The sequence below is a fragment of the Indicator indicator genome, chromosome 14 (assembly GCF_027791375.1).
Source record: "Indicator indicator isolate 239-I01 chromosome 14, UM_Iind_1.1, whole genome shotgun sequence".
NCBI lineage: Eukaryota > Metazoa > Chordata > Aves > Piciformes > Indicatoridae > Indicator > Indicator indicator.
The window spans coordinates 4,620,153-4,647,597 of record NC_072023.1 but is presented as its reverse complement, the minus strand read 5'-3'; the positions used below and the strand labels follow the sequence as shown (position 1 = coordinate 4,647,597).

Below are 27,445 nucleotides of genomic sequence, written 5' to 3'. Positions count from 1 at the left end.
GAGCCCCAGTAATTACATATATCTAATCACTGTAGACCTACCATCTCGTATAATCTTCTCCGTTGTCTGTTCAGGCAAGAAGATGAGGACACTTCTTCCTCCTACACAGTTATAGGTTTGAAGCAGGCAGGAGTCCTACTGGGGCTGGTCATCTCCTAACAGGTGCAGGAGCTCCTTCCAAGGGGATGCAATGTCTGAGCAAAGATTTAATATCACTTCTCCTAGCTTCACTGTTAGCCCCCTTCCATTCTGTTACAAGGGAACCACCACCTCTTGGTATCTAGCCACACGGTCAGATCAAATAAGAAAATAAATATGGATACCAGATGATTTGGGGCAGCTAGGCTGCTAGGAGGGATGGGAGTTGCTGCTATACAAACCTTACAATTTCAAGGACTATGACAAATCTTGAAAATTTCCATTTTCATAATGGTAAGAAGTCTGTTCTTCCATGTCTTGAGTTACTTGCTTTTGTTTTCCCCATTCCCTTCTCTGGACTTCACAGTTTTGACTTGTAGCACCATACATTTTCTTTGGACTTACAAAAGTTTCATTGTTCATCTCTGTTTCTTCAGCTAGTTCATCCTGATCAATTATGCCACATTTCTCTTCACTGAGGTTTTCAGGGTCAGCCCATTCCTGCTTCTCCCCAGAAGCAAAGATAGCATAGAATATCACTCCACTGTAATGCACCAGTGCGGCGATCAGAAAGACATTTTGCCATTCTTCCCGGGTCTGAAAGAATGGTTTGCAGGAAAGAGAAACATCACTCACTGTCTGAATTGGACCATGAATTAGCACACAGAATCAATCACAGAAACATTTAGGTTGGAAAAGACCCTCAGGATCACCAAGTCCAACTGATAACCCTACTCTACAAAGTTCACCCCCTAAACTCTATCCCCAAGCACCACATCCAAACCATCTTTGAACACATCCAGGGTCAGTGACTCAACCACCTCCCTGGGCAGCACATTCCAATGCCTGACCACTCTTTCCATGGAAAAATGTTTCCTAATATCCAGTCTAAACCCATCCAGTCACAGCTCGAGGCCATTCCCTCTCGTTCTATCACAAATTCCCTGGGAGAAGAGACCAGCACCAGCCTCTCCACAATGTCCTTTCAGGTAGTTGTAGAGAGCGATGAGGTCTCCCCTCAGCCTCCTCTTTTTCAAACTTAAGAGCCCCAGCTCCTCCAGTTGCTCTTCATAAGATTTATTCTCCAGGCCCTTTCCCAGCTTCCTTGCCCTCCTCTGCACTGGCTCCAGCACCTCCACATTTCTCTTGTATATTGAGGTGCCCAAAACTGGACACAATACTCAAGGTGTGGCTGCATCAGGTCTGAGTACAAGGGGACAATTCACCTCCCTGCTCCTGCTGGACAGAGCATTTCTAATCCAAGCCAGGATGCCATTGGCTTCTTGGCCACCTGGGCACACTGCTTGCTCATATTCAGCTCCTTGTCCATTAGAACCCCCAGATCCCTTTCTACCAGACAGCTTTCCAACCACACTGCCCCAAGCCTGTAGCTTGAACAATGTTGAACAATGACCACTAGAGAACAATTTATGAGTGTCATTGTGAAGACTGGGGGTTTTTAGCAATGACTACTAAAAGAAAATATGGGATTTATCTTATTTCCTCACAGTGATGTTTCGCCTTTGCATGTGAAACATCAGTGGGGTTGGAAACACAAGGATTTCTCTAACAACTAAGTTAATTTAAGTCAGTGATTGCTTAGGAGCCCTGCCAGGGATGTGTTCACAGTTTCACAGTATATCAGAGGTTGGAAGGGACCTCAAGAGATCATCAGGTCCAACCCCCCTGCCAGAGCAGGATCACTTAGGGGAGTCTGCACAGGAATGCATCCAGGTGGGTTTGGAAAGTCTCCAGAGAAGGAGACTCCACAACCCCCCTGGGCAGCCTGTTCCAGTGCTCCAGCACCCTCACTGTAAAGAAGTTTCTCCTCATGTTGAGCTGAAATCTTCTATGTTCTAGTTTGAACCCATTGTTCCTTGTCTTACCTCTGTGAACCACTGAAAAGAGCCTGGCCCCCTCAACTTGACACCCACCCCTCAGATATTTACAGACATTGATCAGATCCTCTCTGTCTTCTCTTCTCCAGACTAAATAGCCCCAGGGCTCTCAGTCTCTCTACATAGGGGAGATGCTCAAGTCCCCTAAGCATCCTCATGTTATAGAGGAGTTTTATAAGTCCTATAAGATTACCCAGTAGCATGGAGATATTGCAGAGACCCAACCTCTTAAATAGCCAAGAATCTGGCCCCTGAGATATTGTAAATGTTTCAAACAACAGAAAACAGTTGCAGAGACTGATGATGAAACGGAGTTCCCAGGAAGCTTAGAAATCTCATAACTTTCATTGCATTACCTAATCCTTTTCCTAGCAAACACGGAGAAATCCTAGAACACCTCGGGTTGGAAAAGCCCCTTGAGGGTGAGCTTCTCCAGCCCCTCCTACAGTGAGCAGGGACCTCTTTGACTAGCTGTTACCTTGTGTTTTGTCATCGCCCCGACGATGAGCGGGCACACCATGCCCGACAGCGTCCCCACACCGTTGGAGATCCCCATCAGAATGCTGGCGTACCGCGGGGCTATGTCCAAGTGATTCACGTTGAACCCTGCAGCAAAGCAGAGACAATGGAAGCATAAGGAAGGTAGGAAAGCCCATTACCATATGTATGAGAGAGAAGGGCAGAGTTTTCTTGGGGAGAAAAACGTTGCAAGCCTTCATTGCTTTTCAAATCCTCTTTTTTTCCCCACCTATGAGGACAATGTTGTATAGAAAATATGGTTTGGGTTGGCCTAATTCCAAGGATCTGTGCTTCCCATCTTTTCATACTGAAACAATGCACTCAGCAAATATTTGAAATTCAGGAATGAATGCCTCACATTTGTCAAATGTCCGATATCTTTTTATTTGGGTAGTAGTGGGGTTTAATACACATTGTCTGCTACTTTAAGTAGCAGTTTAACAACATGATAGAGAAAAAATAAATATATAAACCAGTAGGAAAAGTTTCTACCCTTACTACCCTTATTTTAACATCTCTTCCAGGTACATATTTTACTAAGAAATAAGAACAGCAGCTCAGATAATTATCTCGCTTTAGGTAATGAAAATTAGTCATGTGAACTATGTACAATCACAGGAAAGGATGCTGAATTTCAAGGGATTAAATATAGTAAAGAGTAGAGTACTGGGAAAATCCTACAAGAAAATGGATTGCTAGAAATGGTTTGCCCTGCAAACACCTCAAGACTGAGTAGCAAAACTACTTCCCATCTGCATAATCCTGAAAGAACTCAAGACCAGCAGTTACTTTGCTGCTCCGTTTTGCTCAAGAGATTCAGCTTCTTGCAGTCTGCTGGCTGATGGTCTTCCATCTTCATAACAAAAGGGATTTTTTTTAATAACAGTTGTACTGATGGAGCCCCAAAAGTCAGTCTGAGCCTGGTGAGACCCATGAAAGTGTTAGAAACAGCTTTTTCTGGAGAAGGGCTGGTTGTAGAACACAGAAGGGAGAGGACTGACCTAGAAAGCAGGAACTGGCAGCTAGGGCTGGCAGCAGTGTTGCAACTGATAGCCTTTGAGCAGCTCTTCATTCTGGAGTAATTCTCTCTCTCTCTCTCCTTTTAAGGATATTGTTTATGGGAGAATAAAAAGTGGCTGACACTGTGAGAGTGTATTAGAAAATAACAGCACAAAGCTGGTGTAAACTGGAATCAATAATGGACAGGTTCCTTCCAAGCAACACATTTCACACATACTGAAATAATTTCTGAGGGGGGAAGAAACAGAGAATGCTGCATAAACAGCCACACTAAGAGGAAAGAGATTCATAGAAATCATGACAGTAACATCAGTGAGGATAACAGCAGCACTTTTACCACTGCTAATAAAATCAGTTTCTTACCTGAAATTGCAAAGCCACTGAAGCCTACTGCTAACACCAGAAAGGAAATAGCCACACCTTTTGTATGAGAATAGCCAACCACCAAAAGCAAGGTTGCTTCCATCCCAAAGCCTTTAAATGAAACACATGGGAATAAATTACATTTCAATTACTCTTGGTTACAGAGATAAGGTCTAGCCAGAGCAGCAACTTAAAATGAAACAAAATGTTTTCAATCTTACAGCTATTCTTGAGCAGACTTGGGAGCTTTGTGGATTCACAGAAATGTTTGAATATTTCTCGTGTGAGAATATACTTCTTTCTCCTCAGTGCTGTGTAAATGACCTAAGCAGCTGGCAAAGCTAACTCACTGAGCTGTGCAGGGGCACGAGGAGAAAGTGACTCTGTGCAAAGAGCTGAAAAATTCAGAAAGACACAAACATGATAGGGAAAGGAGAAAAAGATTTCCTGCCTTCAATTCCTTGTGGTTGCAGTGATCATAGAATCATAGAATGGTCTGGGTTGGAAGGGACCCACGAAGGTCACCTAGTCCAACCCCCCCTGCAGTCAGCAGGAACATCCTCAACTAGACCAGGTTGCCCAGAGCCCTCTTGAGCCTGGAAAAACATGGAGTGGTGTCCTTGGCAAATGGAACAAAAGAGCATTTTTCAGACCAATGAGCCATCAACACAATAGGGCATCCCTGAGCATCAAAGGGAACTTCCAGTCTCTGCCATCGCTGCAAATGGACATTTGCTAACATACAACATCATAACCCTACTGGTTTTAGGGGGTTTTGTTTGGTTTGGGGTCTGGTTTTGTTTGTTTTGGTGGTTTTGAGGTTTGGTGTTGTTGTTTGTGTTGTTGCTTTTTTTTTTCTTCTGAAAGACACTGTAAATATGCCCTGAAGATATAATGAATCTGAGAATCCTTTGTGAAGATGCATAGCCAAGCTGCATGGAGTCTCTGACTGCAGTCATCTGTATTTTGGACTACCTGTGCTGTCCATAAATAATGGAATTGGCAGGAATTGGCAGGGGAGGATGATTCCACACACTATCTGGCTTGAAATTTTTGCTCTCCTACACATGTAGACGTCATTGATTTTTTCAGTTCGGTCACTTCACTGGAGACAAATTATTTTGTGCAGAGTAAAAATGAGTCTGTCCACCCTCCACCTTTCTTTCATCCAGCCCTTTCAGCCTAAATTGCCAGTGGGTTTTGCTGGAGGCAGCATATGGGAACAAGGCCAGGTATTACAAGGCTGTATCCACTGAGAAGTGGGCTCTCCAACACCACTGTACATGATTAGCTTTGTATGGAATTGGAGGGTAAGGCTTGTTTGTTCAGATTACTCTTCTAGGCCAGTTCTTATTACCCTTCTCATTATTAACCAGTCTTCTTGCCTCCTCCCTCTTTAAAAACATGCTCATGTTGAGTAAGGATTTATGCCATGAGCACATCTAACTTCAGCTCTCCATTAAATGTTCCAGATTAACCAGCTGCAAATGCACTCTAGAGTAACTTGGACCCAACTATGGTGTCTGCATCAGCTGCAGCACACAAGGCAGGCATTGTACTTTCAGAATGCAGTTAGTACCTCCACAATTCATGACCTTCCTTACAGTGGTAGTGGTTAAAATCTTCCTGCTCCGTAAGAAGTCAGCCAGCTGCCCTCCGATGGGTACTATGATTGTCATCACCATGTGAGGAACTGCTGACAAAAGGCCCACCTGCAATTAAACAAATGAGTGCTAATTGATAGTGTTCTGCCACAGGATTTAGGAGGAAAAGAACAAGAACTGTATCTTTTCTTCACCTCTTCCACCCACCCAAACATCAGGCACATTTTTAGCTTTCATCCTTATGTGGGAGCACTGCAGACTTTTCCTCCAATCTCCACCTCCCCTGGCACAATTTCAGGCCATTTCCTCTCATTCTATCACTTGATAGTAGGGAGAAGAGACCAGCTCCCACCTCACTACAACCTCCTTTCAGGTAGTGGCAGAGTGCAGCGAGGTTTCCCCTCAGCCTCCTCTCCTGCAGGTTGAACAATCCCAGTTCCCTCAGCTGCTCCTCATAAGCCTTTTTCTCTAGACCCTTCACCAGCTTTGTTGCCCTTCTCTGAACACACTCCAGCAACTCAATGTCCTTCTTGTAGCAAGGGCCCCTAAAACTATACAGAATAGTCAAGGTGCAGTGCTGAGTCCAAGGGCATGACCCCTTCCCTAGTCCGGCTCTCCACACTGTTGCTGATCCATGCCAGGATGCTGTTGGCCTTCTTGGCTAACTGAGCATACTGCTGGCTCATCTTCATATGGCTGGCAACCAGTGAAGTAGTAATGAAGTAGCAGTGGCAGGGAATATCAATCCATAGAGAATCTGACCCCTTATTGTCCATGAAAAGTAATGGGAGGGGAAAATATTACCTGGCAAGGAACTGCCAGCTCCAAACCAAATATGCTTTTCCAGTCATGTACCTTGTGAGTTTATTTTGTTTTTAAACACCTCTTTCCCAAATCTTTTTTTCCATTCTTTTCTTTTACTAGTAATTTGATGCAAGCAAGCTTTTATCAGACCACCAGAAGGATGTGATCCCAACTACTATGAATACTCTAATGCAAGGGCTCTAGACATATCTGGGGATCCTCAAGCACTCTGCATCTGGAAGGGTGAAGCCTGAAGGTCATTGCTTCATCTCAGACATTTACCTTGCTTATTGCAAACCCAAAGACTTCTTCAAAGTAAGCAGGCTGACTTATAAGGAGCAGATAGAAGGTCCAGCTTCTGCAAAAGTTTGCCACAATGATTGCATAAACTGGCATTGAAGTGAAAAATCTCTTCCAAGGAGTGCTAAATTTCTAGAAAACATAAATTACAAAGAAAATAAATAAAGGCATTTTTGAGCAGGCAGAATAAAGAGCCCAGACTAAAGAGTCCAGTACATTGTATCTAGCTTACACTGCCAATCACTTCTAGTGCAAGTGAACAGCATCTCCTAGCTGAGTGGCAGAAGAGTTTGAAGATGACTACAGTACATCTCTGGGGAACCTGCTCCACTCTTTCACCACTCATTGTAAAGAACTTCCTTATGTCTAAACTAAACCTACCCTGCTCTAGTTTCAAACCATTGTCCCTCATTCTACTACTACAAGTCCTTCTACACTGCCCTTTCCCAGCCTTCCTGTAGGTCCCCTTCAGATACTGAAGTGCTGCTGTAAGATCTCCTTGGAACCCTTTTTTCTCCAGGCTGAACAGCTCCAAATCAGCCTTTCTTCATAGGGCTCCAGCCCTCTGATCGTCTTTGTGGCTCTCCTCTGGACCCATTCCAGCAAGCTGCAGAAGGCTGATCCTTTAAATTCTGTAGAGGGAATAGTTCCTAAAAACCAACAGCAAACAATTCTGCTTCTCTTGCACAGCTCACAGCATCCATCCAGTCACATGCTCTCATCTCATGTGAAGTGCTCACATATCATAACCAGAAAAGCCTTTTATACTCACACTTGCACTGGCTAGGCTGGCTCCTTCTCCAATGCTTGTTTCTATATAGATCTTTTCTTCACTGGTTATTGTTGGATGTGCAGCAGGGCTCTCATAGGCATGAAGCAGCCAGAACATGTACCAAACAATCCCAAACATTCCTGAAGAGGCAGGGAAACGAAGCTCAGCTTTAAAAGCCAGTACCTGCAGGCCTTGAAGTTTGTTTCAAGAGCCAGTTAAACCAAACCTGTGTAGCAAATGTGCCCTGGGAAGTCAGAAGATGTGCTAGCTGACTCTGTGTGTGTTGTATGCCTGCTTGCAAAGCATGTCAGCATTCTGTCACTTGTATTATGTGATATGCAGAGGACAGAGAAAAGGCAGAAGCAAAGCTTTAGGTGGAACCTGGGGAAGGAAAAGAGACTGATGACAGCATGGTGACAACCTGTGTGAAAGTGTGCTCTGTGTCTCCAGAGAAAACAGAGCAAATCTACCATAACTGGGCTGCTGATGTGCAAGGCTGGATTGGAGAGCTCCGGCATGTGCCACGGGAGGAAGCATGAGGCAACACAGCACAGCCACAAGGTCCTACCCCTCTGATGGGACCACTTGGCACTGCTTTTACTGAGGGTGAGCAGCATGGGGCAGGTGTCCCAGAGCAGAAGGTATCAGAGGTGTTCAGCTGCCCACTAGCAGCACGTGCTGCAGCTTGCACTGTCAGTGTGTGCTCCAGGACACCTACCACCTGAGTGTGTGTGTGCCACAGAGCAAACTTTGCCACTGCATCCAACTCTGTCACTGGTGACCATGGGCTGGAGCCTGGTCATTACCATTTTAAAACAGATGATGACATATTAAAAGCCTTCAGAAGCTGCAATAAGTAGAGAATAAATTGAGATATTAATTTGCAACATCTTCATTCCCCCAGCCCACAGAATCACAGAAACATTCAGGTTGGGCAAGACCCTCAGGGTCACCAAGTCCAACCAATAACCCTGCTCTACAAAGTTCATCCCTAAACCATATCCCCAAGCACCACATCCAAACCACCTTGAAACACATCCAGGGCTGGTGACTCAACCACCTCCCTGGGCAGCACATTCCAATGCCTTTGGTCTGTACCTATTACACAGGATAAACAGAAGTGCTGGCAGCACCAGCTTAGGTGCAGAGATTCTTTATGTTAAGCAACTCACCATAAATATAAAAGACTGAGGACCATCCAATATACTGTACCAGCACACCTGCCAGTGGCATGGCAACCACTGCACCAGCATAGGACCCTGTGGAGATAAAAGGATTAAGAAAACAATTCAGCTATGATAGGCCAGCCCAGCCCAGCCTCTTGTGCAGATGATTCAGGTAGGTGCTAATGGGGGCACTGGAGGAATGCCTTTGGCCCCTTGCCCTGTCCCTGCAGGTGTTCAAGGCCAGGCTGGACAAGACCTTGAGCAACCTGATCTAGTGGTAGGTGTCCCTGACCCTGGGAGGGGGATTGGCACCAGATGATCTTTAAGGTCCCTTCCAACCCAAACCATTCTATGATGATTGGCACCATGCTTTCTTGGAAATCTGGAGAATGGGATGGCAATTATAAACTTTATGTTAGGGTGGGAGGAAGGACTGGCATTCACTGGTGTAGTGTCACTAGCCTCAGCTAGAGGGGCTGTGCCCTGTGGGAAATGGGCTTTGCAAAGCTAGAGCTGATGGCAAACCACCACAAAGGCATAAGCTGTATGTATTGAAGTGGAGACACCCTCCTAACCCTCTGGCATATGAAGACAGCTCCAGAGAACCTAATGGCCCAAATTTCAAAAGCCTTCTTGGTGTCCAGAAATCCTGATGGTTGCAGATATGCTGGGAGGGTCTTGTTGTGCCTCTAGCCCAATGACCCCACAAGTACAGCTAGCACTGGGAGTGTTCAAACCAGTCCTGATTCTGTTTAACCATATTTAGTTCACAGCAGCAGTGTGAATAAAGAGCTGGAATAAAGAGGCAAAAGGGGGGGGGGGTGGGTAGTTTTAGACTATGCTTTTAAAATTTTGCACAGATCTTGAGCAGAAAGTAGTAAAAATGTAAATAAACCACTATTGGATGTAAAAAGGAAAATGATTATTCTAAACAATTCCATTGGAGGGATATCTCCTATAAGATTTGGTTCCCAAAACAATTTTTCTTCTTCTCTTCTTGCTTCAGCCTGGGTGATACTAACATGCTTCTGTTTGACTTTGGCTGCATTGCTTTTATTTTGGCTAAGTTTAATATATCTCTGCTTCTTTCTCTCTTCCCTTTGTACAAGGGCAGTAAGAGGGAGGCAGGGAGGGAGAAGCTGTTTGCAGCTTCCCTGGTCTTTTGGCCAGGGGAGTCCTTGTGCTGTTCTGTTAATTGTAAATATCTGTAAATAAATCCTGTATATTTGTACATATTCATTGCATTCCACTGTAGATTGTAGTTTTACTTGTAAATAAAGCTTTCATTTGCAAATAAAACTTTCATTTGCTTCCACTTGAGCTGGTCTGGCAAAATTAATGTCAGGGGAGGGAATTTTCAACCCACCACAAGGTGGCACAGAAAGAGGATTAAAAATGTGCTCTATGTCAATGTTTCTGATTGGGAAATAGATATCCACAGAATGCCAGGTTGGAGGGGACCCCAAGATTCATCTGGTCCAACCATTTTAGGTGATAGTGTAGCTGAAATCACAGTCTCACAGTATATCAGAGGTTGGAAGGGACCTCAAGAGATCATCAGGTCCAACCTCCCTGCCAGAGCAGCATCACTTAGGGTAGTCTGCACAGGAATGCATCCAGGTGGGTTTGGAAAGTCTCCAGAGAAGGAGACTCCACAATCCCCCTGGGCAGCCTGTTCCAGTGCTCCAGCACCCTCACTGTAAAGAAGTTTCTCCTCATGCTGAGGTGAAATCTTCTATGTTCAAGTTTGAACCCATTGTTCCTTGTCCTATCACTGTGCATCACTGAAAAGAGCCTGGCCCTCTCCTCCTGACACCCACCCCTCAGGTATTTATAGACATTGATCAGATCCCCTCTCAGTCTTCTCTTCTCCAGACTAAACAGCCCCAGGGCTCTCAGTCTCTCTTCAGAGGGAGATGCTCAAGTCCCCTAATCACCCTCGTGGCTCTCCTTTGGATTCTCTCCAGCAGGTCTCTGTCTCTCTTGAACTGGGGAGCCCAAAACTGGACACAGGATTGCAGGTGTGGTCTCAGCAGGGCAGAGTAGAGAGGTAGAAGAATTTCCCTAGCCCTGCTGGACACCTTTCTTGATCCATCCCATTGGCTCTCTTGGCCACAAGAGCACATTGCTGTTCCATGGAGAACTTGCTGTCCACCAGAACTCCAAGGCCTTTCTCTGTGGAGCTGCTTTCCAGCAGGGCAGCCCCTAATGAGGTGGTCCAACACCCTGTCAAGCTCTTAAAACTGTCCAGTGTAGGGGAATCCACTGCTTCCCTTGGGAGATGATAACTGTTCTCATGGTGAACATTTTCCTCTGGAGTCTAATTGGAATCTCCTCAGCAGTAACTTGTATCCATCACCCCTTGTTTTTTCCATAGGTGAACTATGTTTCTGAGGGGCTTGTAGAAAGAGATGAGTATTTAAGTGCCTAGCAAGGAATTTCCATGAAGACTCTAGGAAGAATTCATGCAACCTGGACTTCTGGGTTTAGCATAAGACAGTGTCAGAGGCTTCACATGAGAGAGGTGATGTTCTGAATTATTCTAGGAAATGAGATGCTTGTAGTTTTGAAAGCATCAAATGCTTTGTTAACGAGCATTGGGTAATGCTCTATTCATTAGCAAATCTACTTACCACAGAATGATGTGGTGGCCAACCTGCTTCTCTCCAGTGGAGGAGCCCACTTACTCCACATCCCATGGCAGGCTGGGTAGGTGACACCCTGGGGGACAGTTGACATACCATATGATTTGCTGTCACTGCATTTCCACTTCAAGTAGTTGCTCATACTGTCTGCCTAGCTGTTTGTCACCATGGAAAGGGTTAGATGAACCTGAAAGAGCTCTGTTGTTTGGGTACAAAGATGTCTAATTGATCTGGATAATCACTTAAATGGAAAATATGTTCAGGGGTGAAAATGCTGTTTGGTACATGCACTGGATGGCAAAAGTAAACTAAAAAGAGATTACACTCTAAACTTTTGATTTCTTTTTAAACAAACTTTTGAAATAGAAAATGGTATGATTAAAAAAAAAAAAAAAAAAAAAAAAAGCTCATTTTAAATATAAGTAACAAGTAATAGCTTGAAGAAAAGATCTTACGGTTTTTCAGTACCAAACCTCCAAAACCAAATGATACATGAAAGGACTGAAATGATGAGTGCTCCTACCTCCACCAGTCCTTGCAGGATCCTTACAAACATCACACAGCCATAATGCACTCTTGCAGCAGAGGGGATGAACATGTTCAGTGTAGATGTCAGAAAGATAGCTGCTCCAAATACCCTATAGGAAAGTAACATGAAAGGGAATATAGTTCTTGTCTGCTTTCCAGAAGCAGCACTGTTTCCAGGTACAGTGACAAAGACAACCTCACAATCTTATCAACCCAAATAATAGCTACAAGTGTCCTTTGTAACTGCATTGGAGTGGTGGTGGTGGTGGTGAGGTTCTACAAGACAACCTTTAAGAAAAGCATATCAGCATTTTGTTATCCTGCTTGGGAATAGCACTTGCTGCAGCTGGGCACAAGCCATTTGAGGTTCTAAATACACCTGGGGCCAGTGCCTGTGGGAAATCATTTGCAGCTTCCCAAATGTAGGCACCAGATAGAAAAAACAGACAGTAGAAACTTGAGTAGTGGTAATGGATCCAAGTAGCATCCCTGAGTCCAGGCCACTCAGAGGCCCTGGGGCAGCACTCAGAGCCATGTCTGCCTCACTCACCACAGTCTGTGGGGGTTTTTCCCTGCACAGACACAGGCTTTGCTGTATTGAACCAAGGAAGTGTGCACACTTCCTGCCCTGTGCCAATAAACAGCAGGGACAGTGGGCAGGAAAGACAACTGTGCTGCAGGACAGTCATTGCACCGTGGCATGGGCTGCAGGCTGGCCAGGCACTGACGCTGCAGAGGCAAAGGAAAAGTGCTCAGCTTGTGGAAAGACATCAGGAGTTCATGTGGGGAAAAAAAACCAACCAACCAACCAAACCCTGAGGCTGCTGCCCCACAAAAGGGGCACCAGTGAAAACCGAGAGACTGGGGGCAATGAAGTGTAACAATCAGTGGGATGACTGCCATGGGTAGGAATGAGCTGCACTTAGCTGATTAGATTTCATACACTTTCACATCTGCCTGAGTCAGGGTTTCTTTCTGTGCAATGAATGAGGTTCCATAGCTGTGTTATGCACTCTGAGTGTCGAGAGTTCGTTACTCCACCACCCGTGGAAGCTGCTATACATCAGGATCCCCTCTAAGATCCTGTTACAGCACCCGAAAACACCAGAGTAGTTCTTCACAACTGCCAAGCACCATTTAAAGGCAGGGATTACTACTAATCCTCAGCAGTTTACTGTCGTCTTCGTGCTGCCTGCAATTCAGAGCTGCCACGTCTGGCTCCTTGCAGGCTGCTTTTGTGTGGCAGACTTTCATTCTACAGCTACAAAGTTGCAGCGGTTGGTGGCCCTGAGGACTGCAGCACTTCGGAGGTGGGAGGTCAGCCCAAAGCTGTCCTGTCTTGTTCCAAGACCCCAAGTGACACCCTGAGAATAAGGACATCTCTTTTGTTCAAGACCCTCCGCTCCTAGCCACACTGCTGTCAGCTAGCAGCATGCTGCTGGTCTTGGACCATAATTCATGTTCCTTTCCCAAACCGCTCAAATTCAGTGGCATTTAACAAGCTTTAAATTGTCTTGCTATGCATGTGGCATTTCAGAGAGAGACATTGAACTTCCTCTTGACATATGAATAGCATTAGGCAGATCTCTGATCAGAAATCAGCCGCATTTCTCTCCCTTTTGATTTTTCTACACATATCTTATGCATAGCTCCTCACCATGCTCTGCTTCAAAATATTTATAAAATTTTAAAAGCTTTTCTTGCCATTCCCTGCCCCCCCCTTTTAAATATTTCCATTTCTTACATTTCAGTCTCTTCTTGAAATATATATATCACTTATTCCTTTAATCTCTTCTTATCACTCACAGCAGGATTAATGGTAGTGTTACAGTGTGAAGAATCTATAGTCAGAGATCAGCACTCTTTCAACTAAACTCTACAAACCTATTGACAAAAACAACATTCAGGAGCCAGCTTTCAGTGCCAAGTATGCATATAACTGGGAGACAACTATAACTTAGCTCCCTGTTAGAATCAGTGATGAAAACAGCTTTGCACCTTGCTTCATTGCCACTAATAGAGGTGTCAGGTTTGTTGTCTCAGCACTGTTGACAATCTCAGGAAACCACTGCAAATGGTGTAAGTTAACAAGCATGTGAAGAAAAAGTTGTAAAAAAAAAAAAAAAAAATAAGAATATAGTTCATTGCTGACCTCATTGCCCTCTGCAACTACCTGAAAGAACATTGTAGAGAGGCTGGTGCTGGTCTCTTCTGCCAGGTAATTAGTGATAGAACAAGAGGGAATGGCCTCAAGCTGTGACTGGGTAGGTTTAGACTGGACATCAGGGAAAACATTTTCACAGAAAGAATGATCAGGCATTGGAATGTGCTGCCCAGGGAGGTGGTTGTGTCACCACCCCTGGATGTGTCTTCAAGGGTCATCTGGATGTGGTTTAGGGGTGAACCTTGTAGAGCAGGGTTATTGGTTGGGCTTGGTGATCCTGAGGGTCTTGTCCAACCTGAATGTTTGTGATTCTGTGGTTATCCAAACAGCTAGCTCTAGAGACTGAGATCTGGACAGACAGGAGAGTTGTGCAAAGAGAAACCTAATGAAATTCAATGAGGACAGGTGCAGAGTCCTGCACCTGGGCAAGAAAAACTGCAGAGAGCAGCTCTGCAGAGAAGTACTTGGGAGGCCTTGTGGACAGTAAGTTTACCATGAGTGAGCAATGTGCCCTTTTGGCCAAGGGTACCAATCTTATTCTAGGGTGCACTAAGAGTGTGACCAGCAGGTCAAGGGAGGTTCTCCTGCCCCTCTACTCTGCTCGTGAGGCCTCTTCTAGAGTATTTTGTCCAGTTCTGGGCTCCCCACTTTGAGAGAGTGACAGAAAACTGCTGGAGAGAGCCAGAATAATACATCTCATTGTCAGAGTGCAGCTGGGACAAAAGAAAGCTTTTGTCTTTTCAGGAGTTGATGGGTTCACAGAATGGCCACAGATTTCCTCCTTTCCAGCTCTGTGCAACCCCTCTGAAATTGGTACCACTGGTGAATCTCCTCAGGGCAGAAATTGGTTGGGTAAACAAGAGAAAAAGGGAAAACATGGAGTTAGCCAGACCTGTGAATCCTGCTTCTGCAAACAGGAATTCTCTTTGAGCTCAGCTTTTAGAGTATTGTTGTTCCTCAGCAAATTCTACCCCTAAACCCAGTCTGATAGGTGATCACAGTGTGATGCTGTAAGATAGCATTAGACTGAGTTTGGAAATGTCCTGGGGACAGAAATTCAGCTTTCTGTGCATAGGCACACCACCTACCTAAGGAAGCAGTCTGCTGGCAGAATCCATCGAGTTGCAGTGAAAACTTGGTTAATTTTATACTCTGCAACAAAATTAGGGAAACAAAGGCTAAACTAATAATATGCTGAATTACTCAGCCAACAATGTGCACATCTGTGTTTTGAAACCCTTCTGCTACAAAAGCTGGTGGCAAGACTAGAAAGGCTGGGGAAATGATTAAGCTTGGCTAATTTGTTTGGTCTAATCAGCAGATGGAAAAATACTCTGCTTAGAGAAATGAATAATTGAGGATGTTGGTAGTGTTGAAGAAGCAGTGCAGACTGAAACCTGAGTAACTTTTGGCTGTGGACAGAGGGGAGTTGGGACTGAACTTCTGAGCAGTTCTATGGGATGATTCTGTCCTGGAGTCATCTCCATAAGGGCATATGGGTGGGAGGGATGCCCAGGCAGTCTTGTCAGGCAGCACCCTTCTAGCTCTTTGCAGACTGCAGAGAGCAAAGTACTTTGATTTGAGGAAAATACGTAGCTGGTCTTAAAGACCATTTCCAGCTTTGAAAGCATTTGTAGATAAGTCACATTTTGTTTGCAGAGAATGAAATGAGTGCCAACCATCTGAAGAGCCCAAAAGCCCTCAGCATGCACAGCTCATGAGATCATACCCAACCAGCTGTCCTCAAACAATCTCCCTCTTTCTTGTGATCATGTTCCAAGTTCTGAACACTTCTTGAAGTAAAGCCCCAAACCAAAGTTACATTTGGCAAAAACAACTACTTTTCATACTCTCAGCTATAAAAATAAAAATCAGGCCACAAACACAATGAACAGAGAGGAAATCTCAGAGATGCTCAGAGTTTACCAAACAGAAAGCATGAGGTTCTATTACAAGTTCTAGGCAATCCTAATCAGAGTCAATGCTGTGTCCTGCCATGGCAAGGATGTCTGTATGCACAAGGATGAATTTGGGTCTTCAGAACATAAATAGTTCTGCAATTCCTACATACCCAGCTTCACTTCACTGGGAATATTTAAAGGAAAAAAAGTCAAATTTTGGTGGAAGATTCTGTTTGGTGTTGAGCTAAAAAGCACTAAGACAACTTCTGAAAGACAAATGCTACAGCCATTGTCTGAAACATCAGGTGTTCTTTTCCTAACACTCTCCAAAAAGCATTATTGTTTAGAGAAGAAAGGTGTGAATTTTTGAGATGATCAAGATAAATTGTGAGGTCAGCAATGGAGCCATAATAACGATCAAGTACCACTTGGGGGCATAAACATAAATCCTGCACGTTCTGTTTCACATCTACAATCATGGACTCATAGAATGGTTTGAGTTGGAAGGGATCTTTGAAGGTCATATAGTCCAAACCCCCTGCAGTAAGCAGGAACATCTCCAGCTAGATCAGGTTGCTCTCTCCAGAGATGGGACCTCCACCATCTCTTGCAGCAGTGCTCCACCATCCTCAAAGTAAAGAGCTTCTTCCTAATATCCAGTCTAAACCTGCCCTCTCTAGTTTAAAACCATTGCCCCTTGCCCTATCACTACAAGCCCTTCTAAACAGTCTCTCCCCAGCTTTCTTGCAGGTCCCCTTCAGATCTTGGAAGGCCAATACAAGGTCTCCCCAGAGCCTTCTCTTGAAACACATTAATTCACATTTCATCATTTAAAAAAAGCCATCAGGCTGTGAAGCTAAATTTTTGTGAGCACTGTTTCCTTACCTGTTAGCAGCCAATTTGTTTGAGATGAAGCCTCCTGGAATTTGTGTCACTATGTAACCCCAGAAAAAAGAGCCATGGATGAGTCCCACTGTCTCTGGATCCCAGTTGAATTGGGCTTTCTGGAAAGGAAACAAAGAAAATGTGGTAAGAAGCAGCATGCTCATAGCCATGCAGATAGCCACCACTTTTTGGAATTCACACAGAAGTCACCACCCTGATGCCATCTGTAGGACTGGGTTTGGTTACAGAAGGCCAGCCACAGGCTGGTCATAAATGATTCCTAGCCAAAAATGTCTGGAGCCAAGAGAAATTATTTCACCCTATACCCCAGCCTTGGATACCAAGCAGCTTCAGTCTTCTCAAGGCTCTTCCTGAACAAGGACATTTTTGTTCTCTGATGATCCTGTTTCACCTACCTTCTTTAAAGGAGGGATAGTCAAAGCTCAGGGCAAGACACAGAGGAAAAAAGAAAGGTGAATCCATGGTGCCCCTCCTGCCCTCCATTCTAGGAGGTCAGACAGGATCTGATTCAGTATAATCATACTGTAAGGTCAGTGTCAACTTTTTCTCCTTGAGCTCTCCTTTGAGAGGACTATTTTGGAGCAAAGAGAAAGCAGGCTCTCCATCATCATTTTTATGTGAATCACATGGCAGGGAAAGGTGGCTACACATCATGTGAGGAAGCAGCACAGATGTCTTAGATTCTGAATTAAAATTGCCACTAAAACACTACAGAAAATGAAAACTAGAGTGAAAACCCTTAAATTATCTTTTTTCCTTTTTTTTCTGTATTACTTTATGTGTGTAAAAAGAGAAAATTTTCCCCAGTAGCTTGCCATTTATTTCTCTTCAAATAAGCAAACTGAAAACCAGCTCATCATTTGACCTGCAGGGAGAAAGATGGCATTAATTAGCCAGACATCTTTGCACAGAGCTAGAGGATTCCCTCCTCATCAATGTGTTCTGACAGGAGACCAACTTTCCTGTGCTGAGTTACATTTCTGGTTTAAAAACCTGATTTTTCTCCCAGCAATTTCCATCTTGGGTTCCAGGTGGTGGTAATTTCTGAAGGCAGAAACACCATGAGACATGGGAAATGTTCCTGTATTGGGGGGTACTTATGCCCAAGTAGTGTAACAGGAGATTTGTGAAAGGAATTTTTCCAAAGTTCCTTAAACTACCTCTTCTGAGTTTCCCAGCCACTGTGGGCACATAGCGGAAGCCTCCGTTCTCTGGGGTGAGATTTTGTTCTTCTGTAGCAGCTTTTCTCCTAGACCTTAACACACATGGGGAATCATAAATTAAGAGTCAATATTCCTATGAATAATTTGTGAGGGCAAAAAAAAAAATTCTAAAACTAAGTCAATGAGTAGAGCAAATGTAAAGATTCAAGATCATAAAGAGCATAAATGGCCTCATGATATCACAGTCATATATCAGCATAGGACTGGGGAAACTAAGGTGTGCATAGGACTGGGGAAACTAAGGTGTGCATTGAACCTGAAGTTCCTTGAGTGCATTGTTAAAGGTTTGTAGCATCTGCTGTGAACCATCTAATGAAAATTTGAATATAGCCTTGCACCTTGCTCTGAATACCTCTGGACAGCAGTCTACATCGTCAGTAACTTGTAAAAACCTCTTGTCTTATTACCAGGGACTGCTTTAAGGTCTTGAAAATAATCTACTGATCTGAGTAGAGTGAGTGTAGTGCTGCACACAGCAATTAAGAATTCTTTCTACAGCAGAATCAGAGCATGCTTCCTGAGAGAGAGTAAGTAGTGAAACCCTCTGCCTCTGCAACACATTCTGTGTCCAGCTGAAAGACACACAAGCCAATTCAGTCTCATCTCTGCTGTGACACTGTGACATCCTCTGTGATACTGCAGATCCTCACATCACACAGATTTTTACTATGACTTCAGCACCTAAATAGGACTTAAGCACCTACACATCTATGTGTACTGAGAGGTGTCTCTCTCCCTCAGTTTGTGATCTGTGTACATGCAGTACTTCAACAGAGAATCATAGAACTGTTTCAGTTGGAAAACACCTCTAAAGTCAGCAAGTCTGACTGTCAACCTAAGACCACCATGTCCTGAAGTGCAACTCCACCACCTCCCTGGGCAACCTATTCCAACCCCTGACCACTCTTCGAGTAAAGAATTTTTGCCTAATATCCAATTTAAACCTCCCCTGGCACAACTCCAGGCTATATTCTGTCATCTGATACTGGGTAGAAGAGACCAATCCAACACCTGATAACCCTTTCTTTGAAGAATTTTTTCCTAATATCCAACTTGAACCTCCCTTGGCACAACTTGAGGCTGTTTCCTCTTGTCCTGTCACTTCTTGCGTATGAGAACAGACCAGCCCCCACCTCACTCCAACATCCTTTCAGGCAGTTGCAGAGAGTAATGGGGTGTCCCCTCAGCCTTTTCTCCAGAGTAAACAATCCCATTTCCCTCAGCCATTCCTCATAAGCTTTGTTCTCTAGACCCTTCATCAGCTTTGTTGCCCTTCTCTGGACACTCTCCAGCACCTCAATGACTTTCCTGTAGGGATGTGCCCAAACCGGAACGCAAAACGTGGTGCTGTGATGCTCAGATCACTGAGAGGAAGACTTCATCTCACCTGCAGCTCTGGTTTTCCATTAACATAAACAGTGTTATTGTTCACCATTTCCACAATGGCAACACCCAGGTTGCACCTAATTCCAAAGGAGATGCAGAAGCCCAGGCCGCTCATGATGGCAATGATGTAGCGCTTGGGCAGCCCGCAGCAGTGGCAGTCGCAGGGTGCCAGCTTGCGGCCGCTCGCCTGCACTGGCCGCCCCTCTTCTGTCAGCTCAATGTGGTCCTGCTCTCTGTTGGTGCCATCGATTTTCCTAAGTGGATGAAGAAAAAAAAAATGAGAAGGCCTTATCTCCTCAGTAAAATTTGCTGAAAGGTAGATCAGCAGTCATGTGCTCCAGGCAGCTGCTCATCATCTCCGAGGAAGGAGCTTGTCTCTTGCTGAGATGACGAGTGATGGAAAAGCTTTGAGAGGTCAGCATAGAATTCTTTAGGTTGGAAAGACCTTTAAGATAATTCAAGTCCAACTGTTAACCCAACACTGCTAGGTCACCACTAAACCATCTCAGCCAGCACCACATCTACACAGCTTTAAACCGTCTCACCCAGCACCACATCTGCACAGCTTTAAACCATCTCACCCAGCACCACATCTGCACAGCTTTAAACCGTCTCAGCCAGCACCACAACTACACAGCTTTAAACCATCTCAGCCAGCACCACATCTACACAGCTTTAAACCATCTCACCCAGCACCACATCTACACAGCTTTAAACCATCTCACCCAGCACCACATCTGCACAGCTTTAAACCGTCTCACCCAGCACCACATCTGCACAGCTTTAAACCATCTCACCCAGCACCACATCTACACAGCTTTAAACCGTCTCACCCAGCACCACATCTGCACAGCTTTAAACCATCTCACCCAGCACCACATCTACACAGCTTTAAACCGTCTCACCCAGCACCACATCTGCACAGCTTTAAACCGTCTCAGCCAGCACCACAACTACACAGCTTTAAACCATCTCACCCAGCACCACATCTGCACAGCTTTAAACCATCTCACCCAGCACAGATCTACATGGCTTTAAACCATCTCACCCTGCTCATTGAGGGGGGTGGACTAGATGACCTTTGGAGGTCCATTCCAACCCAAGTTATTCTGTCATTCCAGGATTCCATGATTTTGTGTCTGCCATGGAGTTTACTCTCAGTACTGTGAAAATATGAACTGTTACTGAATCTAAGGGAAGCCCAGATTGCCCTATAAGATGATGCAATGATTTCATTCACCTTGGTAAGGAGCAACTTGTTTCAGTCAGATGTGTGAAAGAAGGAATGCATTCAAAGTCTAACACACTATGGCTGCCAGACTAAAATCATCCAAAGAAATGTTGCCAAAGCATACATGGATGAGCTACAGCCAGCTGATGTACACAGGAGCTAGTGAGGTCTTCTGGGTGAACAGTAGTGATTTAATACCAGTTTTATCCAGATCCTGTACATCTGTAATGTACTAGCCATAATCTAATCATCGATCTGTTGAGGTTGGAAAAGAGTTTTGAGGTCATCAATTCCAACTGCTTGCCTAGAGCTCACAATCCCACCACTACTGCTAAGCTGCTACCACTAAAGCACATCCATCAGCACCACTTCCATGTGTCTTTGAAATCCTTTCAGGGATGGTGACTCCACCACCTCCCTGGGCAGCCTGTTCCAATGCCTGACAACCCTTTCTGTTTCAAATTTTTTCTTAATATCCAGCCAGAATTTTCCTTGGTACAACCTGAGACTGTTTTCTCTTGTCCTATCACTTGTTGGATGTGAGAAGAAACTGACCCCCACCTTGCTCCAGCCTAATGTAGTACTCTATATACTAAAGGTTTTGCAAGGTGGCAAGTATGGCTTCCTGGGATCCTTCCTGTGAGCTTAAATATATCTTTCCAACATGAAGTTTCATTTAACTATATCAGCATTTCTAGGCTTTACAGCTACAGGCTGATTGGTGCAGCATTTATTCTATCATTATTTTTTGCATCATATTGTAAACCCCATCAGGTCAGCCTGAGCAAAAGAAAAAGAAAGCATGTTACAGTCCATCAGCTCACATCTCCAGGAAATGCTAGAATTCAAGTGTTTTGAGCCAGAAGGAACTCCCAGGGGTTTTGATTTAATCCCTTGCTGAGAGCAGTACTAACTGCAAAGTTAGATCATTAGCTCATTGTCAGGCTGGAGGGAAGACTTTTGCATTAAAGCAAGGTAGCACAGGAAATGAGATATTACTGTGGAGTTATTGAAGGTGATTGAGATCTCATGATTCACTGTTAGGGAAGCAGCATTTGTTAGTGAAATGAGAGTCCAGAGACTAAAGCAGGTAGACACTTTAAAAGAAGACTATGAAAAGAAGACACCATCTATTCCATGCTCTGTGTGCTAATACAGGTAGGTGTAAACTGAATAAAATACTAAAACCAAAGACCTCAGGAGGTGAAAAGACAATTGAATAATTATTTTTTTTTAGAGCTGCTGTCATGCCCAAAGACTTATTAACAAACCAAAAGAAGTAATTCAATTGTCTTTCTCTAACATAATCTAAGATATTGATTGAATTAAATCAAAGTACAATTTCTCAAATGTTAATACCTTTACCAGGCTCTCTATAAGAGAGACATTAGGCTTGAATTGGGGCATTATTCTGGGCAGCTGGCAAAGATTAAATCATGCAAAGGCAAAACATCTGTTCTCAGCTGGATGTTTTCAGCTGGCTGTCAATTCAGATAGGCATTAAAACATCCTTCTGCTCCAAATTCACTGTTAGAAGCAGTGTGCCAGGACTTGCACTACGAGCCAGCATTGCCTTTGTGGAGAAATTAATTGTTTTGCCATTGTATTCAATTGCTCATTAATAAAAGCAAGCTGTGGACTAATCCATGATCCCAGATGCACACAGCATATTTCACATCCCCAAAGCCTAATGTTATCCCCTCTATAGCAGATCTGTCTTGGACAATACTAGCTTGCAATAGCAGCCCCAATGTGGGGCTGAGATGAAGCATTAGCAGTGCAGACAGTGCCTGATCTAGCTTTTTGTCTTTGTTTTATTAAACCATAATGGAAGTATGGCAACTCCTTGAAGAGATGAGAGTCATATCTTCCAATTAATCCATATATTTTGGCAGTGCTAGTGAGAATTTTCAGCTGTTGTAGAGCAATGATTTAGAAGAAAACTGCTTCATAGCAAGTGCTCTCCTCTAATTATCTGACTAAAGCATGAGAGATTTTTCTGCATGGGAAATGTTTGGTCCTTACAACCTGGACCTTTTTTTCAGCAAACAGGCAGCATTTGGCAAGTATAAAAAACACCCAATGTAGTTGAAGATATTCAGGTTCTCTGTGTCATAATACATGTCATTATGCCCAAATGTCATAATGTCTGCATGCAAAATTTCTCTTCTGTATTGAGTGACTGCTCTGATGTGTACAGAATTTTGGAATAATGAAGAAAATTGCAGAAATTCCTAAATAAAATCCCTAGAACACTCATCTGTTTTATAAGGAGTGGTGGAGGGAACTGGGATTGTTCAGTCTGCAGAAGAGGAAACTGAGGGCAGACTTTATTGCTCTGTACAGCTCCCTGAAATGAGGTTGGAGTGAGGTGGGGGTCAGTCTATTCCCCCTAATATGAAGTGGTAGAATAAGAGGAAATGGCTGAAATTGGGCCAGGGGAAGGTTTAGGTCAGATGTTAGGAAAAATTTCTTTCCTGCAAGAGTGGTCAGGCATTGGAACAGGCTGCTCAGGGAGGTGGTGGAGGCATTGTCCCTGGAGGTGTTCCAAAAAATGTGTGGACACAACACTTTGGGACATGGCTTAGCGGCCATGGTGGTGTCAGGTCAACAGACTTGATCTTGGAAGTCTTTTCCAACTGAAGAGGTTTTATGATTCTATGGTACACAGGAGTTATTTCTTCAAATGATCAACTAGACTCATGCCATTTTCATAGACTCTACCATAACAGGCAAAAGTTAGAACACATTCTAGAATGAGCTTCACCAGATATTACAATCTTTCACAGGCAGCTGTGGTGCAATCATACACAACATTCAAACCACACACCTACAAATCTAGCATCAGTCATTACATACTACTGCTGATCCTGCCATAACTTCAGAAGCCTACACACTGACTACTGAAAAACATCATTTCTCTGAAGCAACTACAGCCTTCTGAGACCTCATTTAGGGATTTGCTCAGGTAATAATTTTCTATACCAAATTCTGCAACTGATGCATTGGTACAAAATCCCAGGAGAGATAGGCAAACCATCCTAGTTCATTCAGTGCATGGGACCTCTCTGGCTGGTTTGTGCTGTGTGACATGGTCCATACACCTTTTCATGTTAACAGTGACATTACTGAGGTGTAAACCCACTTAGTCATTTCCCACTTCATCAGTAAGCTCACAGGTGATATCAGCTGGTCCAAGGCTTCTGAAATCTTCAGGGTAGTCAGAGCCTGAGATTTTAGTTTAGTTCATGATTTTTTTCTTTGGCTACAATAAGTTCACAGAAGACTCAAAGTGTTTGTACCTGCCAAAAAGACCTCAGCAGCAAAAGCTTTCTTTCCTGAGAAACTTAGAAGATTTTTGAAGTCCCAGCTCTGATTTCTTTCTCATTTCTTTCTGATTTCCTTCCCCTCCCCCTCAATCAAGATGCACATTAATACAATTAATCACCCATCAAATGCTAGAACAGAAACCAAATTCTTTTCTGATTTACACCATAGCAAAGCCAACTGGACATGATGTAAAGCAAAGCTGAGGTTGCAGCTCGTATATATAAATACATACAATCATGTTAAAATACAAGTGTATGCTCCCATCTGTAGGCTGAGCTGTAGAATATGCAGCTGAAGTCAAAACCCTGCATGTTTCCTTCCTTAGAGGAACCTTCAAATAATTCCTGCATAATTCCTAAGAGCCTGCTCCATTCACAGAGGTTCTTACTTAGACCTGGTTGCAGACATAGCAAAGCAACTTTAATCATTTGGATTATTTCCTCCATTGGCTAATAGGTCTAAGAAAGGCACTGCTGTGCACACAGTAAAAACAGAAAATAACTCAGTGCATCAACCTTTCTTATATCTCAACTCATATTTTCACATTATCACAGAATATCAGAGATTGGAAAGGACCTCAAGAGATCATCAGGTCCAACCCCCCTGCCAGAGCAGCATCACTTAGGGTAGTCTGCACAGGAATGCATCCAGGTGAGTTTGGAAAGTCTCCAGAGAAGGAGACTCCACAACCCCCCTGGGCAGCCTGTTCCAGTGCTCTGTCACCCTCACTGTAAAGAAGTTTCTCCTCACGTTGAGCTGAAATCTTCTATGTTTGATTCAGTTTGATTCAGTAGCAATGTCACTGAAGTTGGATGCCAGTATTACCAACTGTGAAGGAACCACCATGACCTGCTGGATATATGACTAGAAGAGGAGAGTCATCTAGATGCTTGAAAGCTTGCACAGCATTTCCACATAGCAAACCCAGTCTACTGCCACATCTCACACCCACTGAATATCAAACCTACAGGGATTTGATCAAGGCGGCCAGCAGAGCCCACAGAAGAGAGAATTGAATGCATGACTTCAAAAAGAAAAGTAGAATCCCTAGAATTACTTAGAGTATTGTAAGAGTAAAAAGAGCTAAATGTTAGACTTACACTGGAAATGAAAAATTAAGTTGAAATTGTGTGGAACACAGACACTCTGTTCACATGGGATAGAAACAGTGCAGCTGGCAACCTACCAGGGCACATTGGTAACCTCTTTAAAACTGTTCTTACTTTTTTTTTTTTTTTTTTTGTATATACATGCTGAATACCTGAAAATTATCATACCTTTTCTTGTTAGCAAAGGCATATTTAGATGTGCCAAGAACGGTATTTCAACTCCAAATAGCATTCCCAAAAGAAATGAAAGGGAGGGATATGAAAGGCAAAGAGAATTCAAACAGTAAAAACCCAGTCAGTTAAAATGCTGGCCTGATCCATGCAGATTTAAAACACTTAACATCAAGCATGCAAGAAATGCCACTGAATCCTCTGCTTTTATCTATTGATTACACTATTATCTATTGATTACACAAATAAATGTTGTCAGTGGCCATTGCTAATAGAAATAATCTTCCAGTTAAATGAGAAACTTCTTTGCCTTTATCAAAGTAGTCATTTATTACACCATATTTCCATGTACCAAAGAATAAAAATCAGGTTGCTGTTTCATAAACTGTCAGACTAAGAAAAAAATCTTGAATCTTTTCTGCTCTTTTGGCTAACAAACAGCTGCTTCTCCTTTTTTTTTTCTTTGCAATTTATTAGTCTTGGTAAACACACACATACAGGTCTCTACTCAATAATTTTCCCTTACTGATTTGGACCAAGATTTTAATAAATTTTCTCAGAATTTTCATACATTTTCTCAGCTTCATTTGGGAGTGTGAATTCCCCTTAAATCATCAGTTTTTCCTCATGCAAGCTAAACCACAGAATTGTTCAAATTTAATTATTTTAATTTTTTTTTTAAATTTAAAACACTTTCCCGTGCTCTCTTTAATATTAGAACACACTTTAAAACTTATTTTCACTTTATGGTTTAACATAAATATTCCATCACCTACAGTCCTACCGTGCTGTAACAGTGCTCCTTTTACATCTCCTGCCTCGCAGCAAGATGTCTCTCACTACCTGAACTCAGTTCTGCAACTCTAAATTCTGCTTTCCATTTTCTGGTACTTCATTTCTCTTTAGCAAATTGAACCAATGGACCCATTTGGGAATTTTTCTGTTGGATTTTACCTTCTTAGATTCCCCAGCGAGTCACTAATGGTGTTCTTCACCTCTTCCTTTCCTGGGTTAAAGAATCTTTCCTTCAGTGAACTGAGCCCTTTGAAAGGCATTTTGTCTTCCTTCTTCAGTAAATCCCTTCTGCTAACAAGCATTCACTTCTGCTGTCATATTTCCCAATGCCAGACTCGGGAGTCTCCACTGCTCTCCTCAGTGACCTCTGCGATAAGGACCAGTTGCTCAAGAAAGATGCATGGAAGAAAAAAATAAAACCAAAATGAAAACCAGATCTTCCAAAGCCAGAAAGTCAGCTGGGAAGAGCTCTGGAGCAAAAGCCAGTCAGAAGCACGCAGGGGCTGGTCGGTCACTTGCAGCAGCTCTGCCGTGCATCTGTGCAGGGTCAAGTACCTGGATGGAGGCAGCTGGTCTGGGGGCTGCAGCTGGCAAGCTGGAGGTGCTGCTGAGGGCTGGTGTCCCTGGGCAGGACACAGCTGCCTGCTCCACGGGAGAACCTCAGGCTGCCTTGCTGGGTCTCATCCTCAGTGCTTCCCTCCCTCCCTTCCCTGCCTCTTTCATGCCGAGTTCCTGTGCAAGGTGGTGCTATAGTAACGGACACAATACCTGTCCTCAAGCCACTCCAGCTTGTTAATAAGACCTCATCTATGGCAAAGGCAAGAAGTTGATTAAACATGCATGAGTCCTTTCTGCAGGGAGGGAATTATTTCAAGCTACAGTTTCCCTTCACATGTACCTTCCACTCATACCATGGAATCATACAACAGTAGGGGTTGGAAGGGACCTCCGGAGGTCATCGAGTCCAACCCCCCCTACCAAAGCAGGAACACCTAAGGCAGGCTGCACAGGAACACATCCCAGTGGGTCTTGAAAGAATCTAGAAGAGGCTCCACCACCTCTCTGGGCAGCCTGTTCCATCACCCTTACAGTAAAAGATTTTTCTCATGTTGAGGTGGAACTCCTTTTGTTTAGTTCGTATCCATTGCCCCTTATCCTATCCCAGGGCACCACTGAAAAGCTCTGGCACCCAAATGCTGTCTGGGTACCCAAATGCCATCAAATGCAGGTTTCTTTAAATGGAAGACTATTTTGTTACATACTTCTGTATGTATTTATCCCTAAAAACATAGCTCTGATGTCTGGCAGTTAGCTTGCTAGGCCTCATTGTCTGTGTTCCCTCTGAGAAAGGGAGACTGTTTTCGTGCATGCACATGATGTGTTGAGCCTGTGCTCTCCACAGGGGTGACCTCGCTGCCTTGGCTGCTAGCATGCCCCAGTGGGCTACGGTGCAGCAGGGCCAGAGAACTGGA

The 27,445-nt window shown here is 43.8% G+C and overlaps 1 protein-coding gene across 1 annotated transcript; it reads right to left on the bottom strand.

The window, feature by feature from the left end:
• Window positions 1-396: 396 nt before the first annotated feature.
• Window positions 397-26,275, bottom strand: SLC17A8 (solute carrier family 17 member 8). Its single transcript, XM_054386590.1, has 12 exons — window positions 26,133-26,275; window positions 19,339-19,591; window positions 16,708-16,826; window positions 11,753-11,867; window positions 11,218-11,305; window positions 8,591-8,677; window positions 7,419-7,558; window positions 6,629-6,778; window positions 5,518-5,650; window positions 3,939-4,049; window positions 2,515-2,642; window positions 397-735 (listed from the first exon to the last, which is right to left on the bottom strand). The coding sequence occupies exons 1-12, from the start codon at window positions 26,273-26,275 to the stop codon at window positions 397-399; spliced, it is 1,806 nt and encodes a 601-aa protein (XP_054242565.1).
• Window positions 26,276-27,445: the final 1,170 nt, after the last annotated feature.

Excerpts from the sequence above, each read along its gene's own strand:
- SLC17A8 (XM_054386590.1), bottom strand. The coding sequence starts at position 26,275 with ATGCTTGTTAGCAGAAGGGATTTACTGAAGAAGGAAGACAAAATGCCT. Across the intron at positions 7,559-8,590 it reads CTCAGTCTTTTATATTTATG|GAATGTTTGGGATTGTTTGG; the intron begins GTGAGTTGCTTA and ends CTGCCTCTTCAG. Across the intron at positions 5,651-6,628 it reads TTGGGTTTGCAATAAGCAAG|GTGGGCCTTTTGTCAGCAGT; the intron begins GTAAATGTCTGA and ends GTTTAATTGCAG.